The sequence below is a fragment of the Lampris incognitus genome, chromosome 17 (assembly GCF_029633865.1).
Source record: "Lampris incognitus isolate fLamInc1 chromosome 17, fLamInc1.hap2, whole genome shotgun sequence".
NCBI lineage: Eukaryota > Metazoa > Chordata > Actinopteri > Lampriformes > Lampridae > Lampris > Lampris incognitus.
In genome coordinates, this window is record NC_079227.1 from 7,914,867 (window position 1) to 7,937,533 (window position 22,667).

Consider the following 22,667-nt stretch of genomic DNA (forward strand, 5'->3'; position numbering starts at 1 on the left):
AGTACTCTCCAGCAGTACTCTCCAGCAGTACTGTCCAGCAGTACTCTCCAGCAGTACTCTCCAGCAGTACTCTCCAGCAGTACTCTCTAGCAGTACTCTCCAGCAGTACTCTCCAGCAGTACTCTCCAGCAGTACTCTCCAGCAGTACTCTCTAGCAGTACTCTCCAGCAGTACTCTCCAGCAGTACTCTCCAGCAGTACTCTCTAGCAGTACTCTCCAGCAGTACTCTCCAGCAGTACTCTCTGACTTAGACACATACAAAAGGGCAAGAAACACAAAAAACAACAGCGCTGTGGACATTGATGTTGTGTAGGGGTTTACTCCCGTAGCCTGTTCCTCTCCTGAGGTGTCCACTTGGCAGTGGCACTGTTTAACCCAGAGCTGGGGGCTGGTTAGCGTCTTACCCAGTTTGTCCTGGGTAAGACGCTAAACTGCAACCGCAGGCTGTAGAGGGGGTAGCACCTTACCTCAGCAAAGGGCCCTTTGGCTAAGGGCGACGTCCCTACTGATAGGTCTGGTCCTCCTGCATGCCCGTATGGTACTTCCCACGGTGCCCAGTCTAGCCGACACGCCGGGATAGGCGGAGAGAACTCTTGATTTCAAATCCACCCGCTGCCTGTGTGTTGGTGCCTCTTTAGGCAAAGCCTAGGAGAAGGTGACTCTGAATTCAAATCCCCGGGGCACAGTCTACCCAGCTGCCAGTACCCGGAAAGGGTGAACCGCGGTGGCTCCGCTCAGTCGACCTGGCAGCGGTTCCGGCAACCGGCAGCTCTGTTTGTCGACTGGGCAGCAGTTCGGGCAAAAAGCAACAGGGTTCTTCTGCGGCCGCCTCAGCTACGCCGTGCCACCGAACAACAGGAAATCTTGCCAAGGGACGTTATAGAGCACCAAACAGTGTCGTCATCTAGGGGTGCAGCCTCACATTTGAATACGTTGTGTGCATATACTGTCTTTGCATTAACTTGTGTTTGACTCGTTTCGGGTGAAGGGATATATATATATATATGGGGGCTGGTTCGTGGGCATCAGGGAATATCCACATACTGGTGGGTCTGCGTACCGCACGTCTAGGGGTCAGACCTCCTCCGAGTCCCTTGTGGTTCAGCCAGGGTCCAAGGTGTACCCAGTTTACACCTTGGACCCTGTAGTGCCTGCTCATGCCACGAGGGGGCACTACACCGGGCTCGCTGTTGGAGAGGCTATGCACTGGCAGGGCGAGACTTGGGCGCTCGGCTCTCCTGTTCGCGTCTCCGCCAGCCGGCGGTGAAGGGTGAAAGGTGAAGACACACGAAAAAAGGACTTGATCTGATTTCAGGTTGGCACTTTTTTGTATATCAATGTTACTTTATGTTGAGTTTTTGGGGGTTATATTTAAAGGGGAGGACACCCCGGACAGGCCTGCCGCCCAATGCCTGCTGGGATGGGCTCCAGCATCCCCGCGAAACACAGGATTAAAGTCCTGCCGCGATCCGGCGGCTACGAATGTAGACGTATACGGGACTACACAGGCGCCGCGTTGGCCGGTCCAACATGGCGGCAATGCGTCGGCGTCGCCGCCATATTGGAGCGGGCGAAACCGGCCTGTAGACAAACGCGTGTACACGGGGGAGCTGTGGATGAGTTGTTCTTATACTGAAGGGTTTACCACACCGTAACGTGCGTGGGTAAGGACACACGCTGGCCGCTGGCTGGCGGGTCTGACCCTTTAGTCGAGCGGTTAGCGACGTCTCCTGCGGTGCGGGCGATACGGGTTCGCCTCCCGGCCGCGGCAGTTTCTGTGGTTGCGTTGTCCCCCCCCCAATTCGCTACAGTGCTGTCCGGCTGCTTAGACTCTCGACAGTTGGGCCGTAGTCGCTGCTGGACCCTCGGGAGGAGTGTGTGTCAGCGTTGGGCTCACATGAACCGACAATAATCACTCACAATAACCCACGTGGCTCTGCTATGTCTAATATGCCTGTGTAAACTACTAATAAACACGTTAGCCCCTAGCTAACGGGTCTGACCCTTTAGCCGAGCGGTTAGCGATGTGGCCTTGTGGGGAAGTACAACCCGTATCGAATCCCGCACCGGGCAAGAACATAACCGGTTCCACCTGTGTATAGTTTTTCTATTGCCTTTTCGGCCTGTGTTTGACAGTTTTAGGGAGTTTAGTCACATCTACAGGTTAAACAACCATCTCAAGTTTGAAAATAAGTCACACTGGATGTCGGTGTATCAAAAAAGACATGTAAGCTGCTAATAAGACACGTTAGCCCCCTAGCTAACGGGTCTGACCCTTTAGCCGAGCGGTTAGTGACGTCGCCTTGTGGTGCAGTACACCACGTATCGAATCCCGCACCGGGCAAGAAAATAACCGGTTACATCGGTGGCAGCGGTGGGATCCGGAAGTGCACAGATCCTCAGAAGTCTCTTCGGAGCGCGGGAAGAACAGAGGGCGCGCTTCCGGGAGAGGGTGACGACTGTAAACTACTAATAAGACCTGCTAGCTGGGTCTGACCCTTTAGCCGAGCGGTCAGTGATGTCGCCTTGTGGTGCAGTACACCCCGTATCGAATCCCGCACCGGGCAAGAACAATAACCGCTTACAGGCACAACTGATTTAAATTAGACCAACTTCGGAGTTCACCGAAACATTCCGAAGCAACCGTTTGAAAACATGAACACAAAACCAGCTAATGTAGGTCCAAGACGGGCGACTCGCAACCCCCCCCCCCTCGGCCAACTCGTCTATTGTCTTCATTTCTTTTCAGCTTAAACTTTGTGCACGTCGCATCCCTCCTCAAGGGTTAAAGGTTAGAGCCATTCATTCATTAGTACAGACAGACACACAGAGCTTGACAAACAGCTGCTGAAAGCTCTTTGGCTGCGCGTGGATCGTAGATCACGCGCGAGACTCGTTCCAGATGGACGCGCCGTCCAATTAACAAGCTGGCTGTCAGGGAATGGGTGTCTATGGGTCACTCAGAGGTGGGGGCCCCCGCTCATTCCGCCGTGTCGTTTTTGCGGAGTCGTGACGTGTGCTGTCGGGGGGGTGGAGTTACGCCGAAAAGAGGAGCGCCCCGAACACAGTTATGGCGTTTTTCCTCCGACGATAAAACCGGTTCACTCCTATCTCAGAGAGTCCGTTATCGTGTTGTAGGTTGGGGACCAGCGTAAGAGACCGGTTTTGTGACCCGGCCGGGTGTTGGAGAGGAGGAGGGGGGGGGGATGGTCTGAAAGCATGTGGTGTAGATCTGGGGTCTGAGTTTAGAAGTTAGTTGGGTTATCTCCCGTCCCACTACAGACACTCCCTGTCTACGCACAGCAGTTATCTTTCACACTTCACACACGTACGCACACGCATGCACGCGTACGCGCGCACACGCACGCACACGCACACACACAGCCTCCCCATTGTGGAGGCACACCTCACAGTCCACCCACACACACCCAGCCATGATGACATAGCCTGAAACAAACGGGCCACAAATGAGTAAAGGGGTAAACGAATGAATGCATGGAGGACGGGAGGATAAACGTCAATTACACTTCACGCGGTGGAAGTGTCACTCAACGAGGCCTGCTCATCAATGGGGAACAGACCCCCCCCCCTTCAGCACCCCGGTTTTCAATTCAACTCCCAAATATACGTTTTTAAAAAAGGTCCACATTTAAAAACTTTCAAGGTATGTGTGTGGGGGGTTTGTTTTGTTTTTTTTAAGTTATCTGACATTTATTTATTTATTTATTCTATTTATTAAAAAATGGAAACGAGGTATTGATAAAACATCACACGTGAACTGGGGCCGGACGACCCTCTTTTTTTTTTCTCTTTTTTTTTTCTCTCCACCGTTCAACTTCTCACAGATTGACGGGCGCGTCGCCCAATGGATTTGGGGCGGGACGCTTGCGCGGCCAATCAGAAGCGGAGAACCGGACGCGGCTCCGCCTCCAGGTAATTAAACCCACACCAGCGTGTCGCTGGCAGTCGTCCGGGGGCTTCGCGTTGAAAGCGGCCGCGGCGAGGAAGCGAACCGAGCTGCCCGACTCCTCCACCGCCACCTCCACCTCCCGGCCCCGGCGGTACTGTGAACCCGCGTCGCCCTTAGGAGACGGAGGACGCTCCGCGGGCCGGATCCTTCCTCGTCCGGCGAGAAGAAAAGAAAAGAAAAGTAAAAACGTCTTTTTTTTTTTTTGTTTTATCGACACAAAGAAACTTTGCCCCGCTAAGGCTTGCTAGCTCGCGCGAGCCCGGGCTCGAGAGCGAGGTCGGTATCGGTCGTCCGAGGATCGATAAAGGTGAACGCCGGGCAAGTTTTGCTGCCGCTCAGTCGTGGGACTCGTCCGGCTTGAACGGCGGAGTTACTTAAACTATCTCGGAGGAGCCATCACTCGGGGAGGAGGAAGAGGAGGAAGAGGAGGAGGACTTGAGTTACAGCTGGTAGCCAGCGGCAGACTCCGGTCTCCGAAGAGCGCCCCCAGTATTTCCACTCAGCAGGCTGAACGTGGTCATTGCGGCCGATCGACGGGACAGAGGGGAGGGAGGAGGGAGGGGGAGGGGGGGGAGAGGAAGAAGTTGATCCCAGGTGGTTTGGAAGATGTCTGGCCGCGGTGGACGTGGACAGAGTCGGGGCGCAGCTGTGGGTCCTCAGCCTCTCAGAGCGACCGTCCCCTACCAGCTGCATAGGAAAGCAAGGCTGAACCCCAGAGATGGGAAGTCAGGTGGGTATCCTGGGGGGGGGGGGCTGCTGCAGCACGGCACACATTTTAACATAGTCTCACTGACTTGGGTCATCCATGGGACTTGGGTCATCCATGGGACTTGGTCATCCATGGGACTTGGTCATCCGTGGGACTTGGGTCATCCGTGGGACTTGGGTCATCCATGGGACTTGGTCATCCATGGGACTTGGGTCATCCATGGGACGTGTCCACTTCAGGTGGCAGAGGGGCAATTTAACAAACCAAGCTGAATTGCCCTTCCGGGAGAAATAAGGTTGTCTGAATAATGAAGAACTTGTTAGCTGTACCGTGATGCCCCTCATAAAACACATCACATCATGGGGTGGGCAAGCTCACCCAGAAAAGGGCCAGTGTGGGTGAAGGGGTTTTGGTTCCAGCCAAACCACTACACACACACACCTGTGTCTTCTAGTCAAGTTCCTCAGCAAAGACTCTGCTGCTTGATCAGTGGGTCGGCTTTAACTGCTTGCTTGGAACATAAACCTGCACCCACACTGGCCCTTGAAGGATAAGCTTGCCCACCCCCCGACATAAGATCTTAACGCGTAATATCAATGAAGGGAGGGTAACGACTGCATATTAGGGATGAACGATGCTAAAAAGAAGCCACGTGGTGATATTCTTGAGTTTTATTGTGTAATATGTATTGCGATAAGGGATCGAAATGAGTTGCACAACTTCAGCAGATACAAACTTCCAAAGCTCCCTTGACTTTATCACTAGCAAGGATTGGAGTCATTTTTAGAGGGGGAAATAAGGCCACAAAGTCATTAAGTTACACTATATTATTTGTCAGTTGTGTTTAAAATGGGTTTTTTTTTTAAATTTCAAGAGTAGTCATAAAAGAGCGGCGCCTTGGTAGGTTTCATTTTCTATCGAGCGTTCATTGCTCTTGCCTGACACGGCTCATGGGCCCAATTTGCCTTACATTGCATCCTTTACGGTGTGACTATTGCATACGTGTATGTTGTAATGATTCGGCCATACCCACTGAACATTTATTTGATGAAACCAATCCTGGATTTGCTCACTGCTACATAATTGCAAAGTGGCTGGAATTATTTTAACTACTAAACTGGTATTTGACCAACACTCTAATCAGCTGCCGCTATAAACCCTGACCGTCGGAGATGATTTCAGGCACTGTGTCGTTGCGTGTAAACTGACGGGTTGTCTCACATGTACAGCAGGGAAGTCCAGGTCCAACCAGCCCAGCCTCGGCATGAGAAGGACCATGTCTCTGGACGCCATCGTTGGGCCCTACCTGCAGGGCCACTGGCCTAAAGAAGCTGAGGCTCTGAGCCGCCCGCAGCGGCGTGACATTTCCACCCAGGTCAGCCTCAGATCCAAGTTGCAGTCCTGAACAATTAAGTCCAAACAGTTGTCCTTTTTTATACTTCCTGTCGCTGGTCTATTTAAGGCAATATCTGCTCAACGAACATCAAAATGATCATCAATCACTTGTTTAAATGTTGTTTTGACTGGTGGGACTTTTCCAAGGAGGGACGGTATGACATATAGTGTTTTACATCCTCACCATAGCAGCCAAAAGCAGAATGAGAAGGCGGGTAGCTCAGAGTTTGAAGAAGTGAGTTGGCGTGATAAACAGAGATATGACGGAACGAGTTGGTAGAAGACCTTTGTCAACAGGTGGTACAGCGTCGGTAACTAAAACTCGGGGCTCAGCCGTGGTTCTTGTTCGACCACCGGTGATTCTGTTACGGGGATTCGGGGCGGTCAAACACTGCTGCACTACCCGGTGTCGCCGTAATGCTCTTCAGGGTTGCAGCTGCAAGGGTGGCAAGGTTTAACACGGGAGGATTTTCAGAGTGTTTATTTCCGGGGTACCGTTGGGGATAGTACCTTCTGAGGGCTGTTGTGTGGAGGGGGTTAGCTTGCAGAGGAAGAACCCTGCAGCAGGCGGGGGTTTTGGGTCGCTGTGAAAGAGTGAGAGCCGCAGGCCCTGCGCTCAGCTGACGGGGGTTGGTTTGACTACACCCTTCCTCTCTGTTCACCCACATCCTCCTCCTCCTCCTCCTCTCTTTGTTTTAAATCTTTCATTCCTTCTCCTAGCTCAGACACTGGGTGTGACAGGTGTGATGTGGTTTGCTCGCAGATCAGATGACCAGACCTGTGGGTGGCTCTGAAGTAACACATGGTTTTCAATTATCTGTGATATCCTCACTTCGGTGTGTACACACAAGTTGTGCCTGAAACCGCATATTAATGCTGACATGAAATGAGTATGTGGTACACTTCCAGTGTGTAGTTTATAGACTTTTAACTGTGTGGATGGAAAATATATTTGCACTAATTTGTGCGGATGCAGCCAACGTGACTAGATAGACTAGACGGAGCGTTACAGACGCTGATCGGGCGGTTTCATGGATGACCACCGTGACGTGTAAGCTACATACAATAAGGGAGAAAATATCGAAATCAAACACAAAACGATGCTTGTGTAACAGAAACGGCAGTCTCGCTCTGTGTGATGTTGATGGTAGCATCCTTCTCTGCAGACGCCAGAGTCCTGGTCCGACCGAACTGAGAGCAAGAAAGGTACTGCATGTCACAAACGCTCTGCATCGTGGGGCAGCATGGACCACCTGCAAGAAGTAAGTCTGTGTGTGTGTGTGTGTGTGTGACGGTAACTGGTAAGAGTGGCCATCCTGGGCCCAGCTGAAATGTGTGGTGTTGTTTTGTTTTTTTTGTCTTGTTGAAGGCCTTCTCTGCAAGTTTCAGTTATTTTGAAACCACTGAGAAACGGGAAATCAGAATGATCTCATCCTTATATCCTCCGAGCTGAGAACTCGACACCTTTGACACCAGGCCAACAGCCTTGGAGTGGCTTTTATTTTATTCTATTTCTCTTCTTCCGCTCTGAGTTTTGACCAGCAGGTTAAGGCAGTTGTCAACCTCGATATTTCCGTCAGACAGTCATCCATATCCTTAATCCCCTGCAGACTAAACTACCACGACTCCCTTTATACCGGGATTAGCCAGTCACCCTACAGCTACAGTTGGCGCAGATTGATGCAGCCAGGCTCATGTCGGGTCCCAGGGAAAGAGTCTACATTAGCCCTCTTCTGCACTGGTTCCCAGTGTGTTTTTAGACGAGGGTTCGGCATCTGCTAGTTCGGGTAAGAGGTTAGGGAATCGACGTAATCCTAATGAGCAGAGCAGCACATTGGTGTGTGTGTGTGTGTGTGTTCCTGACTAAATTCCGCATTTGATTTCTAAGCTTCAGCAAAGGGCCAGAGCTGTATAACAATACACACACGGGCAAACCTAATACTGCAGCCCATGCTTCCGTAGGGCACCGACATGAATGGATTTCGGTTGTCTGATCCCAACTGGTCCTGTCAGAGCAAGTCGTCAGTCCTCATTCTGTCAGTGCATGCTTTGCATCTTTTGACTGCAACGCGCATTCTGGCACCACACCTGCGTACATCGCTACCAAGCGTGTCCGTGGGAAATCGCAGTCGGCAGAGTGAGTCTGTTCCATCACAGCCCTGCCGTGAACGACGGCACGGCCTCAAACCAGAGCGGCTCGTCACAGGAAGTCAGCCGAACAGGAAGGCCAGCGTGTCTCAACCTGCTTCTGCTTTCAGCACAGAGGCACATTTCCGCTTCTTAGCCCCAGCTGGTTAGCTGCCTCATACTGGTTTGTGCAACGCTTCACTGGTTTGATGCCGCTCCAGACCCAAGCTAGACAAACTGAAGGAGAAGTTAATTAACTTCACATGACCTGCGAGGACCAAAAATAATTTTTGTGTGTTTTAACTTGTGAGGGTATTGTTGACCTGATCATTAGAGTTGAGTAGCTTCGTTACTGTTGTCAGTTAGTACTGGACCTTCTGGATTTCGGTGCGCTATTGACCTGTGTTTTTTTTTGTTGTTGTTTTGTTTGGTGATGAGTCCTTTTGTGCAGTATGTGTAGCAAATGTGACACTTTCTGCTTCACGATCTCATTATCTGTACATGCAGCCATCATTTCAATATTCACAACACTTCCGTGTGTGTGTGTTTGTGCGCTCTCATGCATGTACACTTCCTTCCTCAGAGCCAGCCGGTCCCCATCCCCCTGGGCCCTCTATCCAGGCTGGCCCCTCGGCTACGCTGCAGCGTTGAGGGCCTCAACCAGGAGCTGGAGGGCATGCTGGTCAGCGTGACGACCCAACACCAGCGCAGGGTAACCGCCGCCGCCTCCTGCTCACACAGGAGTTTCTCCAGTCAACTCGATCAGGCGCGGTTTATTGTCATTTCCATCATGTGCTTGTGTACACAAATGAAAGGAAATTTCGTTTCGCCCAGCCCACAGCGGTGCAGCACAAAAGATAAAAACACGTATCCAGAATTTCCAAAAACGACACAACCGAAAACACACAAAAACGGACAACAAAGCAAAAAAAACAAAACACAAAAAACCACAAAGTTAACAATACAGTCCACTCAGTGCAACACAGTCCAAAAATTCCAGCGTCCAGAGATCGAACGCCAGCCAGGATGACTGTCGGAGCTGCCGGTCTGCATGGGTTAGCAGTTAGCTTAGCCTGCCCTGCTTCCACGTCCTGTCAGACTGGCCTCGGTGCTTCCTCCCTGGGTGCAGCTCCAAGCAGGGCTGTGGTCCCTGGGCCCACTGGACACGGCAGACCAGGCCCCCCCCCCCAAGCCGTTCCAACGCCAGACACCTTCGACACACCTCCCCCGCGCTCTGCACGACGACGGAGACAAAAACACCGCACAGCCGACGCTAGGCGAGGCCGCCGCCAGACCGCCTCGGCGCTTCCTCCCCAGGCGGGTCCCTGGGCCCACAGGAGGCAGCAGAACCAAGCTCTCCCAGCCGATCCAACGCCAGCTTTCTCAGCCGTTAAACGGGGAAAAACAACAAGGATAAAAATATAAAACGTCACACGATGACACAAACTTAGATGTAGACTTGGACGCTGTGTGGTCGGTACTGGGTGAGGCCGCTGAATTGATCAGTCAGTCAAACAGTATTCATGTTGCACATTTTGTACATGGAAAAGAAACGTTTTAATGTCGAAGATGTGCGTGCGTGTGTGTTAAGGGTGACTTAAACCTGAAATCCAGAATTTCTCTCCGTAATTAAATCATTATTTTATCCATTTCCAGTGTGACGAGGCACTTAGGCAGAGAGAATTGGACCCGTTGACACTGGTTTTCTCAGACCCGCCAACAAGGTGCAGCAGCCGTTGTTGCTGGTTTGCAGCCAGTTCCGTATTTTAACGGTTCCCGTCCCTCTAAAAAACGGGATCCTTGGACCAAAGGTAACCCAGGCACTCTTGATGTATTACAAATGTCATCAAACTATACGGCGTCCCTGTTTTACAGTCATATTAATTCTGTCCGACAGAAGCATCACCACCTCGGCATCGCGTTTTAACCTTTTTTCCTTGTTCTTTTCAACACGTCGTGTTTGCTGTTGCAAAAAAAAAAAAAATCGCCACGGTAAAGATGCCAGTTTGTGTAATGTGACCCGACTCCATGGTCGAGATGGATGAATTAAGTTGTTAAAGGAGAGAAGTCTTGGATTTCAGCTTTAAGGTCCGTGACCAGGTGAAGCTTGTATTTGATGTGTAGTGTGTGTTGTTTTGTGTCTTAACTGTGGAAGAAAGAGGGAAGCATCGATTTTTCTCTCTGTGGGGCGTGCAGGTAGCATAGTGGTCTATTCCGTTGCCTACCAGCACGGGGCTCGGCGGTTCGAATCCCCATGTTACCTCCAGCTCGGTCGGGCGTCCCTACAGGCACCGCTGGCCGTGTCTGCGGGTGGGAAGCCAAATGTGGGTATGTGTCCTGGTCGCTGCACTAGCGCCGCCTCTGGATGGTCGGGGCACCTGTTCAGGGGGGAGGGGGAATGGCGTGAATGGCGTGATCCTTCCTCGCGCTACGTCCCCCTGGTGAAACTCCTCACTGTCAGGTGAAGAGAAGCGGCTGGCGACTCCACATGTATGGGAGGAGGCATGTGGTGGTCTGCAGCCCTCCCCGTATCGGCGGAGGGGGTGGGGCAGCGACCGGGACGGCTCGGAAGAGTGGGGTAATTGGCCAAGTACAACTGGGGAGAAAAAGGGGGAACCCCCCCCCCAAAAACAAAACAAAAACGTGTCCATGTGATGCCGCCTCTTTGTTGAATTTATCAGCAGAGAAATCAGGTTCCCCCACCTTGGAAAACCCAACATGTGCTATGCTAAAAAATTAATTTGTAGCTTCACCACCTTTTTTTGATGGTTTTAAAGACTGGCTGTCTTGAGTTACTCCAGTAGAGGTGTCCGCGGTAAAAATTCTCACTGATTAGATTTGGTTTTAAGTACTGCTCGCCACCAGCTAACCTTACGAGACAAGCTGAATCGTGCCTTCTGTTTTCTCAGCTTCTTGAGGTCCCGGATGGCCACAGGGCCCCGGTGCCCACCCAGAGCTGCAGCAGCGCATCCCAGAGCGACGCCTTGACCACATCTCTCTCCGAGAGCTTCTCCAACTCCTCCTCCCCCTCCTCCTCTCTCTCCTCCTCCCCCGCTACCAAAGACCTGTCCGGGAACTTGGACCAAAGTAAGTGCCCGTTGAGGTTTGAGACGACCTCACCTGCGTGTCTTGCCCCGAAACCTTGAAATTGCTCAAATCTGTGTGGTTTTGCTTTTGCTGCCATTAAGCGCCAGTTGAAAATTGTCACCTCAGTTTTGGCCTTTACATCCAGCTCAGGGGTTTTCTGCTAACTTCCTGTATCATTGACAAACTTCCTATACGAGTAGCAGCTGCACGCACTCACGACTCGCAACACAAACATTATGACGCAATCAAAAACTGACCCGAGTAGCTTTTGTACCACTAGTACCTTCTCATAATTCTTTAAAAAAAATAAATAAAAATATTTTCTTCTTTAAATTGAACCAACTCTATGTATTTTTTTCTTTCTCAGGTTTGCTGGACGGCCTCGAGATGATCCTCTTGTCTCCCCTGTCGGCTGTCAGTGAGAGCGACCCGTCTGCCCCCCCGGTTCTGTCTTCCTCCCCGCGACCCAACAAGAGTCTGTGTTTCCTCAGAGAGCCTCCTGAGGGCTGCGAGAAGGTCCGCGTGTGGGAGGAGGTCAGGTGTGTGTACGCACAAGAAACACGCACGAGCAGGATCCTTGTGTACTGAATGCCCTCAAACACACGGCGTGTAGCTTGTGTCTCCGGTTTTGTTGCCGTTTGACTTCCGATGCTGCAGTTGACCTTTTGCAAAGTCCCACCCCACTTTAGTTATTGTTGTTGCACCCGTCAAGCTTTTCAGAACCGTCCAGGAAGTAGCTGGAAAACCCCAAAACGTGAAGGAAGAAGTCAGCGCATTCCCAGAGAAAGGAAATGACGTATTTTGGAGTAATTCATCCTTGATATCATCCCGTGCAAGGCAGGAGAGGTTACAGTATGTGGTGGCGGGATACATTCAGAATATTAGAATTAACACTGACTTGCTTGTACTCCGCGGCGCGGTGGTTAGCGCAGTTGCCTCACAGCAAAGAGGTTCTGGGTTCGAGCCCCGGGTAGTCTAACCTTGGTGGGTCGTCCTCTGTGTGGAGTTTGCATGTTCTCCCCGTGTCGGCGTGGATTTCCTCCGGGGGCGCCGGTTTCCTCCCACAGTCCAAAGACATGTAAATCGGGTGAATTGGCCATACTAAATTGTCCCTAGGTGTGAATGTTTGTGTGTGTGTGTGTGTCTCGGCCCTGTGATGGCCTGGCGGCCTGTCCAGGGTGTCTCCCCGCCTGCCGCCCAATGACTGCTGGAATAGGCTCCAGCATCCCCCCCGACCCTGAGAGCAGGATAAGCGGTTAAGCTAATGGATGGATGCTTGTACTCCAGGCTGCCGGGTGCGACTGTAGTTGAGGGTAAAGCATACCGGTCGCAATCAAAAGAATGAGAAATTCCATCCGTAAATTCTGAAAAACACCCAAAATGACATTGTGGACCAATCGTGTTCTTGCCCTGCGGGGCAGAGGAAGTTAAATATTTCAGCTATTACTGGAATCTTTTTCATAATCGTCACCATCATCATATTATAGTATTGATTTGGCCAGAGTACACCACGGCGTTCTTTTATCAAGACTATTTTGGGGGTGCTGTGCGGGCTTCCGGGGACACGCTGCAGTGCTGGGGGGGGGGGGGGGGGGGGCTTGCGATTTATTTTGTTTGTTTTTTGACCTCCGGACTGGGACCCGGATTTTCAACGAAATGAGGCTGACGAGAGGCCTCCGCGGGCAGTTTGACTTTGCCGAACCGGCCAGTTCCCGCCTGGAGCTAATGGAGGGGAAGAAAAGTGTAAAATAGGCTGGATATTGGCGGGGGGGGGGGGTAGACTGGCCAGAGACCATCCCAAGGCCCAGCCGACCCTCCCTGTGTGGGTCTTGGTTCTGAAATGAGCGATGGAACCTGGCTAACCTGTGACTAGCATAATGAAGTTAGGTTAGTGGGCTAGCTATCGCTAACGGGTATCTGTGGTTACGTTCGTCAGGTACCTTGATATTGTCTGGGTAAAAGTAACAGTAATAATACGTTGGCTATATTAGCTATTGATAACGGCTAGTAGTAAGCTAATCTTGGGAGAAGACAAAGCTTTTTTGGATGGATTAAGCTGGCTGTGGGGTCTGCCATACTGCTTAATCCATCGCCGACATCGCTTTCCTTGCGTTTTGGGTTTCGGGAAGGGGAGAGAAAATGAGCCCCCCCCCCCCCCCAAAAAAAAAACTTTTCAGATACCTAGTAACCGATTTGCAGGTGCCATAGGCACACGGTTAAGCTTGACACAGACCTCCCTTACACAGAAACCGTTGCTAAGGTAGGATTGGACAAGAACTGTTCTGGGCCGGTACTTTGCGAAAGGTCATTCGCAGCAGACTGATGTCAAAAGATGTCAGCAGGCGTGCTGTGGGTCCGCTACTTTTCTGTTTGGATATTTTCATTTATATTGATTTGTGTCTTATCTAAATCTCTGAATGACGGAGGGAAGCCTTTCAGCAGAATTCCATATAGTAGCTTTAATATAGGTGCAACTGTAGATGGATGCAAATGTTCTTGTTGCATGCTCAGTAATCCAGGCAAGGAAATCGCCGAGAGTTGAATCGGTTCATCTGGACACAACTTCTATTGGGGGAAACGTTTCATCACTGCAGTCAACAGTTGAGACCTCTTCAGTCTCCACTGACTGCAGGTATCCCCACCCTTATAAACAATAGTTTTATAACGTCCAGAAATAACAATCAGTTTCATATGCAAGTTGCCGTGACCATTAACTAGAGTTATAATGGCCATGTGTACTATTCACAGAGGATTGGGGAATAGTTGCAATCACAACATTGTAAGATTGCGACAGATGTACTCTTAACACCCCCCCACCTCCCGGTTCAGGGATGGTCGTTCCCTCTTCATATAGATGGCCTCTTTGACTCCCTGTTCAAACCAGCGTTCCTCCCTTGATAGGGAGGAACGCTATGTGCACATCCTCATCCTTTTAAAGAGTGGCCACAGGCCTGTAGATGGGTGTAGACTGAGAGTCCTGGCCTGACGTGTTAGCTGTTCTGTGTTTTGCCGTCCTCTTGGCTCTCCTTTGTTGTGCCGTCCTCTTGGCCAGCGTCTGTTTGGTTTCCCCAACGGACAAGTCATGGCAATCCTCCTGGCACTTAACAGTGTTAAGTGCCTTAACAGTACACTATTTTGCTTGTGCCAGGGGACCCGATTCTTGGGGTGGACCAATTTCTGGTGCAGCATATTTTAGGGTTTGAGAGCAACAGAAACGCAGTGTTTGGGGAAAATACGCGTCTCAACTTTTCCAACATTCCCGCCACATATGGCGGTAATGTTGGTTTACGCTTAGGCAGCTGTTGTCCTCCTCTCTTCGATCGGCGGTGCACTGTTTGGGCGTCTTTCTGGCTTTGAAAAACGCCCAGTTAGGATAACCACTCTTAACCAGGGCCTGTTTAATGTGGAATCCCCCCCCCCCTCTTCCCCTGTTGGTGTGGACGTTGTCAGCTCGGCGGTACAGCGACCTGATGACTCCTAGTTTGTGCTCCAGTGGATGGTGAGAGTCAAACCTTAAGTGCTGATCAGCATGTGTTGGTTTACGGTAAACATCAACAATCACATGTCCCCCATCACCAGTTGCTATGTCACAGTCCAAGAAGGCTTGTACATCAGGGAACCCAAACCGACATGGCACAAAACTGAAGAGCTACCTCTTCAGGCCAGGACTCTGCAGTCTACACCCGACTGCGAACGACCATCCCTGAACCGGGGTGGGGTGGGGGGGGTGGGGTAAGAGTACATCTGTCGCCATCTTACAATGCTGTCACTGTAACTATTCCGCAATCCTCTGAATAGTACACGTGGCCGTTGCAACTCTAGCTAATGGCCACAGTGATCGTCGGTTCAGTCGTTGTGCAACTGTGCTGTTTATGAGGGTGGAGATGCCTGCAGTCACTGTCTTGTTTATAAGGGTGGAGATGCCTGCAGTCAGTTGAGACTGAAGAGGTCACTTGGATGAGTGATGAAACGTTTCCCCCAATAAACGTTGTGTCCAGATGAACCGATTCAACTTTCTGTGATGGGCGCAAATTCAAACTGAGCCAATCCCCTGTCGCCCTCTGGTGGGGAATACATAGAACAGTTTGTTGGTTTTTATTTATTTAAGGGGTTTTTTTTCCATTAGTGAAGTAGAAACCTGAATTCAAGCACAGTTCAGACATGACGAGCGTCTGTTTTACACACTCTCTCCTCTCTTTCAGCAGCACTCCTCGCCTCCCTAAGCCGTCCCTCATCTCCTCTCGCCCAGACCCCAACAAGGTCAACTTCACCCCCTACGGTGGCTCTGCTTTCTGCCCCGTCAGCCTCCTCCAGCCCCTGCTGCCCTCCGTTGACTTGCTGTTCCGCAACCGGACTGCGTCCCCCCCTTCAGACTCCGCCCCCACCACCGCCATTTGACAAGATCTGCTCTCTTGATTGGTCAGTACCGCAGCTGGGTGCCTTGCTTTGAAAACCACTCGGATCATGAGGTCGAGGGGCGTTCCTCGATAATCATCCGCCGGTTTTGACGATCCGGCCAAACGCGTAACGAGCCGTCATCAAACATTTCGGACCTGCCTACATCCGAGTGTCACTTTTTTTCGAATCTGCTCTCATCACAGGTGTCTTACCCAAAGAGATGTCGTTTAGTCCACTTCCCGTTCTGCTAGGTTTTTTTTTTTTCTTCACTTAGCGGTGGAACTTCCTGTCACCTGACCATTGTTTGTTTATTTCCATCCCGCAGTCAGCAGTCAGATTTCCACTCGGAACGCGTTTCCAGTTTCCTCGGTCGGTTGGGAAGAGTTCTTCCAAAGAAAACGACCATTCCATGTTGCTGCCATTCATGTGTTGGGGGGGGGGGGGTCTTATTTATAAAAAAAAAGAAAAAAAAAGTGGAAGTGTGCTGTTCTGTTCTGACACGCCGGTTCTGTTCCTGTCCTGATCCAAAGAGGTTATCGGTCAGATCAGAACCAGAATCCCGGAATGGGGGGAAAAGTTGGTCCGGTTGTCTGACAGGAAGCATCTCTCACTTCCTGTTCTGTGTATTGAGGCTTCACAGGCACACATGACTGACGGCTTTGTGGTTGTCGGGTTTTTTTGTTGTTTGTTTTTTTCCCCCAGATGCCAACAAAAGACTGACTTGACCTTATACCCAGATTGTTGCGGTCAGACTCGACTTATCCCAAACGCAAGCAAACCCGACTTGGACAAGTAGGGGTTTTTTTTTGTTGTTGTTTTGTTTGTTTGTTTTTTTTAGCATTTATAGGTGGCGTTAGTCTACATTTCAGGTGAGTGGGAGTTTGCTTTTTGATCTCCTGAAATGGAGGAAACTTAATATAGGTACAAGAAACGCACAAACGCGGAGGGACTGACCTTCTCGGACCTTTTCCCCCCCCAACGTGGTACCGATTTATCGGACCTTCCCCCCCGCCCCCCCGCGTGGTACCGGTTTATCGGAGAGCGACGAATCGGTTGCTTTTTTTATGTCTTAGTGAACGGAGCATGTTGCTCCACGAAATCCCACTCCGGTTCTCGACAGGCGGGGGATTTTACAGTACCGCCGATGGCAACCGGGCGACGGGAGGTTTGTGTAGTTTTAAGGTCATTTTGTACATTTGTTTATGAGATAAATCTTAATATTTAGACGTTGTAGATTGTGTGTGTTTTATAGTTTTGTGAGGTCTCACAACACCGTTGACTACCTAACCAGTTTTAGTGGTGTAGAAATATACTTGACGTTCGACTCTTCTTCTCCAGGCTGACACGACGACGATAGTTCTGTTTTCCGTAGGAATGTTTGCACAAAAATTGAACTGCGTCTTTTTTTTTTTGGAGTCGCAAATCCTATTTTTCTACAGGTTTTTCTTCTTTTTTTTTTGTACAAATTTAAGTATATTAATATAGATTTTGTACAACTTTGCAATTATCTGCAATATAAGCTAGGAAGAGTTTGTTCTGATGTTACTTTTAGTTTGTTTTTTTTCTTGTTGGTAGGGGTTCACGGAGTTGGTCGAAGAGAAGATTTGGGGTTTTTTTTTTTTTTTATGCACTTCCAGGATGTCTGCTCTTTACTCCAGATGTACCGACGCGTTTGTGGTCGTCTCTGGGAGAAAAAAAAGAATTTGAAAGTGATTTTTTTTTTTTTTTCCTGTCTAACCCACGCCTTAGTTTTAGCACCGCGGCGAGTTGCTGGTCTGTTGAATGTTATCGTTCTCCAAACGAGCCTTGATTTTTTTTTTTTTCCTTTTTATCCTCGAGTCACTGTTTGTTCTGATTCGTCATGCATGTTTGGAAAAGCTGTTAGCTCAGGTTCTTCATTGTTGACATAAAATGTGTAATTGAGAAAACGCACACTCTCGTGTTTCCGTGAATTATTTTGCCGTTTCCTGCAGACGCCGCTCTCCGGTGTCCTGAGATTGAGCCGCGGCGGCGGTATTCAACGGCGTGCCGTGGAAAGCCGTGTGCCTCTAGGTTTCCTTCCACACCTAATGTTGGCGTGGACACCTACGTATACACACATGGCTCGCCATGTGTACGCCGTCTGTGCCGACACTGATTTTAAGCACTGGTTTAGAGTGAAACCCCAGGGCTGCAGTTTGCCTACTGGAAGGCGTAGGTCTTCTCTCCCCCCCCCCCCCCCCCCCAAAATGGACCATTTTATTCCAAGCCGTCCTACACAGCGGTGGGCTGGGGGAGCGGTGCCGAGGCGGGGGAACGGGAAGGCTCCACAAGCTAGTAAGGAAAAGCCGGTTCTGTTCGGAGGTAGTGGGGTGGGGGGGGGATGAGGAGTAAAATCAATTCCATCTTGGACACCCCCTCCCCCCCTCCCCCACTGAGAGGAAATGTGAGGATGGGGAGCACCTTCAGCAAAAGGTTCCTTCACCCCAGGTGTAAGATGAAGCATCTCAGGCACTCCTGAGCCAATGGCCGTCAGACCTGTACTACAACAGGGTCTGAACACCCCCCCCCCCCGCCCCAATTCTGGAACCGCATAACTTTTGTGTGGTACCATTTATTGCCATTACTAGTACAATTACTCTTCTCTGTGGATTGTCCTCTTGTGTTGGAGAAGCTTTGCATGGTCTGGGCTCCTGAGGGCAGTGCCGTCTGGAGCCGTGCTCCCGGTAGGGTCGCCCATGCCGGTAAATGTCAACGGGGAGGGGGCCCCGACAAACCGCAATCCAGCCGCCTCGGCAGTGGGACAGGCGGAGGATGACGGCTGACTTTAGGGGAGCCGGGAAAGGCGAATGAAGGCTGCAGCAGAAATGGGGGCCCCCCGGTCGTCTCGGACTCCGTGCCGCTGGATCCTGACCCAGATCTGCCACGGACCGCGTGGTGGCCGTCTGGGCACCAGTCTCCCCCACGCTAAACCAAGTCACGCACAGCTGTCCTCCAGAGGACAGTCATACTGGCCTCGATTGACCGCTGATGATGACACAATATTAATATGACTGCTGCACTTCTGATACTGTTCGTTTTAGTACACGTAGGCCTGTTTTAATTCTCTCGTCTATTCTTCAGTTTGTGCTGTCGTAGCGCTTAAATTCCCTCATCTGGGGATTAATAAAGCTAATCTAATGCTTTAGAGTGCACTATAATGTGCAATGTAGTGAAGGGATAACCAAACGATGGGGTCTCTCCCCCCCGCCCCCCCTGTCATAGAACAGCTAGAAGATATATGGATCCACGGTTTCAAAGACTATCGCGGAAGAAAGGGAAGGAGCCGTGTTCACTAGACGAGGTGTAAAGTAAAACTGAACTCACATCTGGGCCGTAAAAGCAGCGAAGCTGCACATTTCCCCAGGAGGCCCGGTTCCCCGGTGTCGCACGAAATGCAAAGCGAAAACCAGACTTGAATGGCAAACGTGTCTCCCACAGCTTATCACAGTGAAACCAACATGATTTTGACAGAAGTGACCCTTTCTCAGGCCCTATTTATAGTGTGTTTGGCATTGTGTCTCCAGGAGCCTGAACCCCCCCAAGCGTGGCAGGTGCTGCGGCCCACTAGGGTTATCTGACACGAACCCGTACGGACTAAATGAAGCGGGGCCTCCACCCGGAATAACAAAACACCCCCTGTGGTGTGCAGTTACCTCCCAGGACAACTAAGGCTGAACTCCTCAGTAAGAACAACCACACTGGAGCCGTAATACTGCACAAGCCTGCCACGACCATGAACACAATACGCCTTCGAGAAAGACCAGGTCCCACAGTAAGTGATCTTTAAATGCAACCGAATATGTCTCGTCACAACACGAGAGGTAAAACACCCCCAGTGACGTCACGCAAAAGGATGGGTTACTCCCAGAGCTGACCTGTATCTAAATGTAGACGGTGTGAGCTGCCAATCAGCTATCGATAAAGCTGCTCGAGGAAAGGACGTGCTGCCTCGTCATGCATGTCACGTGCGCTGTGATGACGTCACGCGCACGACGCGCCTTGCTCCTTAGTTGTTGAGCGCTTTCCCTACCGTTGAATGTGTGTGTGTGTGTGTGTACACTTCATCCCACACTAATTATTATTTATGGGGCTATTGGGTCTAAGAACAGGATGTTGTGTTGCTGTAAAGCCCCTTGAGGCAAATTTGTGATATTGGGCTACACAAATAAATGGGTTATTATTTACGGGGCTGTACTACATATATATATAAATAATAATAATAAAAAACATCTATGGGGGCCACATTAAAACGTCACATGGTTGTGATTTATGGGCTCGTTTTGTTTTCGCTGTATCTGCCGCTTCATGTCATTCAGCGCGATTTATTTCTCAACTTTTTGGACCTTTCAGTTATTGGGGGTGGGTCAAATGACCCCCCCACCCCACCCCGACCCCGGCTACACCCATGCAAGAGCGATCTAAGGTAGCAGTATTCTTTCCAACCCAGCACACGAGAGCTGATTTCCAACCTGACGCACAAGCCTTCCGCCAGAAAGGAGCGGAGGTGTCGCGCCAGAATGGGAAACCTGCAAGCGCGGCCACGTGTGTGTGCGCGCGTACCGCCGATCTCCGGGCTGCGCACGCGGGCGTCCAGCTGTTGTCGTCGCGTTGCGTGATTGGCTGAGGGGGGGCGGAAGACGGCGGGGGGTTCGGCGCTCGGCGCAGGACGAGAGCCGTGACACCGCGGCCGGCGCTGCTCTCTAGCGGACACGTTCCCTCCTCCTCCTCCTCCTCCGTCTCTCTGAGCTCATATCGCCAGCGAACCGACCACCGGCCATGCCGTCCGTACTGGGGACCGTCGCCAAGCAGCTGAGGAGCCACCCAGCCGTAAGTCCGAGCAGCCGCCGCCGCCGCTCCCCCATACGAGAGTATAAGCGGATGACATTGAAACGTGCCTCTGCGAATGGCAACCGGGGGGGAGCGCGCAGCCACTTTACGCGCGCGCGTTTCTTCAATTAGCCTGCACGGGACGCGTGTGATTAATTACGAACAAAGCCTTTAGCGGGAATAAACACGCGCCGCTCGCGTTCACAGCGTGGGATCTTTCAGAAGAGTGCTCAATGGAAACGTCAGCGTCGCGCGCGCGAGTGCGCGTGTTTAATTGGACCCCAACTCTGAACGCCGGCTGCTTGTTTGTGACCCCCCCCCCCAGATTCGGTCGACGAGTAAATGATGTGTCTATAATCATATATAAAATCATATAATCATAACATAACAGTTCTGCACATGTATTTAAACGTAGCGGAGCAGAGGCGCGCGCACGCGCGAGACGCTATCCGCTCGTCTGAAAGCCATTTAAGGTCGTTTTTTTTTTAAATCTTTTCATTTTCGACCCAAACCGAGGTCTGCGCGTGCTTTTCAGCAAACGGAGAGGGGGCGAGATGGAGAAGAGTCGCAGTATAGTGTGAGATCCTCGTCAATGGGGCCGTTTTTGGTTTATTTTTTATCATCTGATCTGTCTTGCGTCGTTTCACGGAAGAGCCATTGGTGCGGGTCCAGCCGGCACGTACGTGCTCCATACCGGCGCGACGCAACCCGGCTGAAAGTCACGCAGCCGTAATCAAGGACGGCGAGGTGACACGGCTCGCTTTACGGCAGCACCCAGTTTACAATGGGCGTGGGTGGGAGGGAGGGACGCCACGATAAGCGCAGATAGCCATTAACAGACCCGGCGTCATTCAAATAACAAAGAGACCTGGACTCGGAGTCCGGAATGCTCTTGACCCCCCATGCCAACTTATTATGCCTCGAACACGTGTTTGGGTTAAATAAAGCTGTTGTTCATTTGTCCCCCCCCCCCAGCTGATCCCCCTCTTCATCTTCATCGGTGGAGGGGCCGCCATGAGCATGATGTACCTGTCCCGGCTGGCCCTGAAGAACCCGGATGTCTCGTAAGTGTGGGACGTCTGAGGGTCAACCAGTTTTTTTTTTGTTTTTTTTTACTGGTTTCTCATACTGGTTTATTCTCACCATCCGTCGGCGTAAGAACAGGCATATCAAGGTCACGCCTTTGATGCCTTCTCATTGAAAGAGTGTATGTGTGTCTCTGTATGTGTGTCTGTGCTTATATAAATGTGTGTATGTTGGTGGATGTGACCTTGACATAAACTCCCATGATGCCTTGTGCCAGTTGTAACTGGTGTCTCCTTCTCCTGTGTTTAGATGGGACCGTAAGAACAATCCAGAGCCCTGGAACAACTTGGCACCAAACCAGCAGTACAAAGTAAAAAGACATCTCATGTCACTTCATTACACACACACTGCCTGTTGTGATGCATGTTGGCCATTTAAGTTGGTTTTAAAGTCTTCTAGAACGTGCTCTGTTTGCTTCCTTTCACAAGTACCCGTTTGTTTCTGGAAGCGAGAAATCAACTCTTCACTTTGTTGTCTCACATTTGTAGCTCATCACTTCGCCCATATTGACGGTGTGTGTGTGTGTGTGTGTGTTACAGCTTTTCACGGTCAACATGGACTACACCAAGCTGAAGAAGGACAGGCCTGACTTCTAAGCCGCCTGTCTCCTGCTGACCCCTTCAGTCTGGGGAACATGTGCACACTTTTCTGCCAAAAACCCACTGCGCTTAATGAAGGCTGAATCATGTGTAGCCTCTGATGTTTGGTCAGTTCGTTTCCGATCAACGGAGGGGGGGGTCATATGTTTTCAATTAAAAAACAAAAACAGGGTGCCACCTGTTTCATAAATGAATGATTTATTTTTTGACATTGTACTGTAAATTATTTAATGAATGTTGCCATTTAAAAAGGTGTGAATCAAATGCATCCCTGTGTGTCTGCATTTTTTTTGTGTGTGCATTGTTTGACTGATTCTATTTCTTCAGCTTTGCTCCATAAATCTTCTATGATGAAAACCTATATATATTTTCATAGGTGTGTAACCGGTTATTTTCTTGCCCGGTGCGGGATTCGATACGGGGTGTACTGCGCCACAAGGCGACGTCA

General features: G+C 50.7%; 2 protein-coding genes across 3 annotated transcripts; both read left to right on the plus strand.

The window, feature by feature from the left end:
• Positions 1-4,553: 4,553 nt before the first annotated feature.
• LOC130128071 (protein FAM117A-like) lies at positions 4,554-16,112 on the plus strand. Of its 2 annotated transcripts, XM_056297778.1 has the most exons (7): positions 4,554-4,700; positions 5,909-6,054; positions 7,241-7,336; positions 8,785-8,913; positions 11,111-11,288; positions 11,656-11,827; positions 15,494-16,112. In XM_056297778.1, the coding sequence occupies exons 1-7, from the start codon at positions 4,577-4,579 to the stop codon at positions 15,684-15,686; spliced, it is 1,038 nt and encodes a 345-aa protein (XP_056153753.1). In that variant the 5' UTR covers positions 4,554-4,576; the 3' UTR covers positions 15,687-16,112. The 2 variants fall into 2 exon arrangements, with proteins under 2 accessions (XP_056153753.1, XP_056153754.1); XM_056297779.1 differs by lacking the exon at positions 8,785-8,913.
• Positions 16,113-20,359: 4,247 nt separating this feature from the next.
• On the plus strand, positions 20,360-22,481 carry ndufa4b (NDUFA4 mitochondrial complex associated b). The gene is made up of 4 exons (XM_056297780.1): positions 20,360-20,534; positions 21,510-21,598; positions 21,870-21,930; positions 22,160-22,481. The coding sequence occupies exons 1-4, from the start codon at positions 20,484-20,486 to the stop codon at positions 22,214-22,216; spliced, it is 258 nt and encodes an 85-aa protein (XP_056153755.1). The 5' UTR covers positions 20,360-20,483; the 3' UTR covers positions 22,217-22,481.
• Positions 22,482-22,667: the final 186 nt, after the last annotated feature.